Source organism: Limulus polyphemus, unplaced genomic scaffold, assembly GCF_000517525.1.
Source record: "Limulus polyphemus unplaced genomic scaffold, Limulus_polyphemus-2.1.2 Scaffold2004, whole genome shotgun sequence".
In the NCBI taxonomy this organism is placed as follows: Eukaryota; Metazoa; Arthropoda; class Merostomata; order Xiphosura; family Limulidae; genus Limulus; species Limulus polyphemus.
The window spans coordinates 175,975-180,078 of NW_013667614.1; the positions used below are offsets into that span (position 1 = coordinate 175,975).

Consider the following 4,104-nt stretch of genomic DNA (forward strand, 5'->3'; position numbering starts at 1 on the left):
CCATCTCAAAATTTTCTAGTATCATTTTCACAACCCCTAAGACCTCCTAAATAAATATCTATCAAAGTTGTTTTTAATTTTTAGAAAACTTTGTATTTTATGTGTTAATTTCTCTACCCTAATTTTTTATGAGGTCTGTTGATTTGACTGACCTTGTAACCACCATAAAAAATTAGGGGTAATTTATAATTATTTCCTATTTTATTTCTGGAATATTGTAACGGTTGTTTATTCTAAGTAGCTTAAAGTTTGTAACAGTGTACATCTTTTTATTGTTTTATTGCCCTTTGAACTGTGTTTACTACTATTCTCACCATATAAATTGCAAATCACATGGTGAATGTGCAGCTCTCATTATGATGTCGAATTACATAATGCAACTACTCGAGATCATACCTCATAAAGGATTATTTTACTTATATTATCTAACCTAAAAAGATTTCAATTTTTGTGTTTTAGTTACTTTTATAATAATAATAATAAAACTTATCGATGTTTTTTTAGTTTTGAAAAAAAGATTGTGTACATGAAAATTCCAAAATTAAATATTTATTGGGGTCTTTTCTTCTCTCTCTCTCTCTCTTCTTTTTTTTATACTAATTATATTACTGCATTAAATAATTTATATTTGATTAAATAATGCACCAAAGAATAGCAACATGTTAAAAGGAAACAATGTTCCATAACTATCACAATTTTTCTGGCTTTCTAACTGTTAAAAACTCAGCTAAGCTTGTCTGTGTGTTTCCTGTGGGAATAAAGTTTGAACTGGAAGGAAAATAGATAACTCTCTGTATGGACAACAACGTAATATAATACGTTATTGGACAGAGAAAAACTTTGGCCTTCTGTGTCAGAGATAACTAGTGGCAAGTTCTGAAAGAGAGGATGTGACAGGTGGGCAGGGCAATAGGTGTCTGATAATTCACTGTTCTGTAACTAAATAAGATTGAAAAGTTATGTAAATTATGCTTTGCCTGAGCAATGAAAATATTATAATGAGTAATTTACATTAAATTTTGTACTTCTTGGAGGGGTGGTAAAAACATTAGAGAAGAGGACATACCTAGATAACAAACATCAGAGTTCTCATACTAGGGGAGATAGAGAATTTTTTAAAAATATTTCTTTATAAAATTAAGAACTTAAGTAATACTAAACTTTGATTTATTATCTATGTTCCAATGCTGATTTTATTCATATACATTGACAATATAGTAATTTAATTAAATTTTGAATGTAACTGTGAAAGGTTATGACATGCACACTTTGACCTACCTGTGGTGAAAGGGTTAATCCTGTGGTAATTTCGCGTGGCTTTAATTTCATGCAATTTATTGTCATTGATGAAACCTGTTAGAAGTTGACTGTGAACAGCTGTGTTCAAACTGTATGCAGTTTAGTTTGTTATGGTACAAAGTTCGAAGTAAAGTACTTGTCCTTGCCTTGCACATGTGGTGTTTTGCAGTGCGTATTCAGTACCCAGGGGTCAAATCTCATATGACCCGACAAATTCTCATATGTACAGGACGCAGGAGTTTGGGTTAACTAGAACCCTGAATTAGATTAAAAATTAAAAGAACTGAAGGAATAAACATACATACATATAACACACTGTGTACATATGTAAATTTTTGTGGAAATTGAAAAAAAAAGTAATTATCTATGCATTTGTCATTCTCTACCAGGTTGTCCAGAGATATTGAATCAGGATCTGTGCACGTGTCCATCTGGTTTTGTTGTTTCTGTTTAATAATACAAGTTCATTTATATAAAATTGTTCTCATGTTATAAGCCTAGCTACTCAACTAATTCCATGAAAACTATGCAAATTGTCCTAAAAAAATTATATTTTGGATTGAAATGTCCTGTAAAAGTCCTAGAAAAAAAATCTCCTGAAAGAGTATGAATGCTGTTGCTTCCATACTTGCAAAATGCAATTAATCTTAACTGATGTGTTGTCAAAGAAGAACATTTTTGTAGCTTTCAATAAATATAATTCAAAACAAAAACATTTTTAGATTTTTCATTAGATTTTGTTGTCCTTTTCGACAAGAAATCCACTGAGTTACTTTTACACAAAACCATGAATTACTTCTGTTATTACTTTATTCACTATATAATGACATATATACTTTATAATCCACTCTATCCAGTGGTATTTAAACTTTGCCTTTTGCTCTTTTTAAAGCTTAGTTTTATTAGTAGTTGTTCATGTCACCTGTAAGATCATAAAAAGGCTGGAATTAAAGCAGTGAAAATAAAGGAAAATCTCTTGAGAAACAAAACATGGATAATTCTCAAGAAATAATAGTTCCTTAGCAACTATAAACCTATGGTTGTCGATAGGCAAAAAAAAATCTTAAAGAATTTGTAAGTGCATTATTTACATATAATACTTCTCAGGGATGTGCAAAAATGAAGGTTTTAACATTTTTTAAAATTTTCTTTGTGATTAACACTAAAAAATATTCCAAAATGGCAAAATATGTATCACAAAATAAACCTGAGCTAAATATTGTTGAAATATAATAGGAATTATTATTTTTAAAAAAATTTTTAAATTTGATATGCAGATATGCAATCGACACTTGAAAGATTCTCTGCATTCCAGAGTTCCGGTGTAGTTTTGTGTTATATTGATTTTTCAGTCATTTTCAGTTTAAAGAGATCAGTCACCAAATTTTGCAGTCTTTTTATGAAAACCAGGTAAAATAATGTGTAGAAGGTTTAGTATAGTACTTGGAATATGTAAAATATTTATGGATATTGAACGAGGTGTACAGTGCTTCATAAGCCTTGTCCAAACTAACAATGTTTTTAATGTGTACATATGTGGCTTCCATTTTTATGTAAAATTCCCTTAAAATTGAAATTCCTACATCAAATTTTCAGCGTTTCAACAGTGTCCCGGATCAGCAACTGTCATCGAGATACAATGCCAGTTTATTAGGGCAGACCAATCAGTCACAAGTGTCTCCTGGTCAACAGTCTCCATACTCTCCACTTTCTCAGCAGCCTTTCCCAAGTCCAAGTCCACCAGTTAGTAACAGTTTTTCCCAGCACAGACTTCCTTCCTATTCCTCATCTACTATACCAGTTACAGGAGGAGGGCCACACTCTCCCCATCTTCAAGCACTTTCCTCACAGCCTCAGTGGAACCAAAGAAATGTATCAAATTCTGTTCAACATCAGAACCCTATGTTGAATGCCCAGTTGTCACAGGTTAGTTATCACAGCTGTACTGTTATTCTGATGTTCTTATGAAAGGTTTTAACCCTACTGAGATGGTTGTGGTGCTTAACACCCATCACTGGTCTTGCAAAGCTGTACATAACAAATGTTCATTATAATTATGAATTCACTAAGTATGTCTTCATGAAATTTGTCAAGAATTTTACTTTTAGTAAACATTACAAGTCTCTTGTACAGAAAAAATATTATCTTTTAAAAAAAGTATTTTTTACTAAAACATTTTCTATGCATTTAGTGATTTACAGAGTCAGTCTGAATTGGACTGACTGGTCTGAATGCAAGGTGATTTTCATTGCTAAGACTAAAAACACTTCTCTTCATCTTACAGTTTCATATTTAATTAACTTAACCTCTAGAATTTCCTAAATGAATATCAAAAGTTTTAAAGATAAAAGTTTGTTTCATCTGTTATTCTGTCTATCTAACAGTAAATGTAGCTGAACCATCAATTTACAGTAAAATGAAATTATGAAATTTTTTTCCTTATTATTTTTTGAAAATGTCATTTTGGGATATTGTTGGTTTCCTAATATGTTCACAATTTCAACTGTGTTCCTTTTCACCTAATAGTTTATTTTAATTTTACAGTTTTATTGCCTGGCTTGTATGCCATACAGTTTATTCATCCATAAAAAGCAATATTACAGTGGAAACACATAAGCAGGTTGTTGTACACCAATGTACAATACTAAAATTGTGTACTTGGACAAATAGGCCTAGTTTTTTCTCTTAAGTATATAAGTATATTGCCTAATCAAAAATTGATGTACATTTCAGATATGTATATTAGAACATAAATAATACAGAAATCGCTAAAGTAGAATGTTCAAAAACAAATACAATTTGACC

The 4,104-nt window shown here is 30.6% G+C and overlaps 1 protein-coding gene across 14 annotated transcripts in view; it reads left to right on the forward strand.

Annotated features, from left to right (window-relative positions):
* LOC106465626 (nuclear receptor coactivator 2-like) overlaps positions 1 to 4,104 on the forward strand; it is a 168,076-nt gene that overhangs the window by 132,523 nt on the left and 31,449 nt on the right. For all 14 annotated transcript variants that reach the window (XM_022393559.1, XM_022393566.1, XM_022393567.1 and 11 more), the window contains one exon: positions 2,896 to 3,225. In XM_022393559.1, the coding sequence (XP_022249267.1) occupies positions 2,896 to 3,225 (330 nt within the window). The remainder of the gene's footprint in view (positions 1 to 2,895; positions 3,226 to 4,104) is intronic.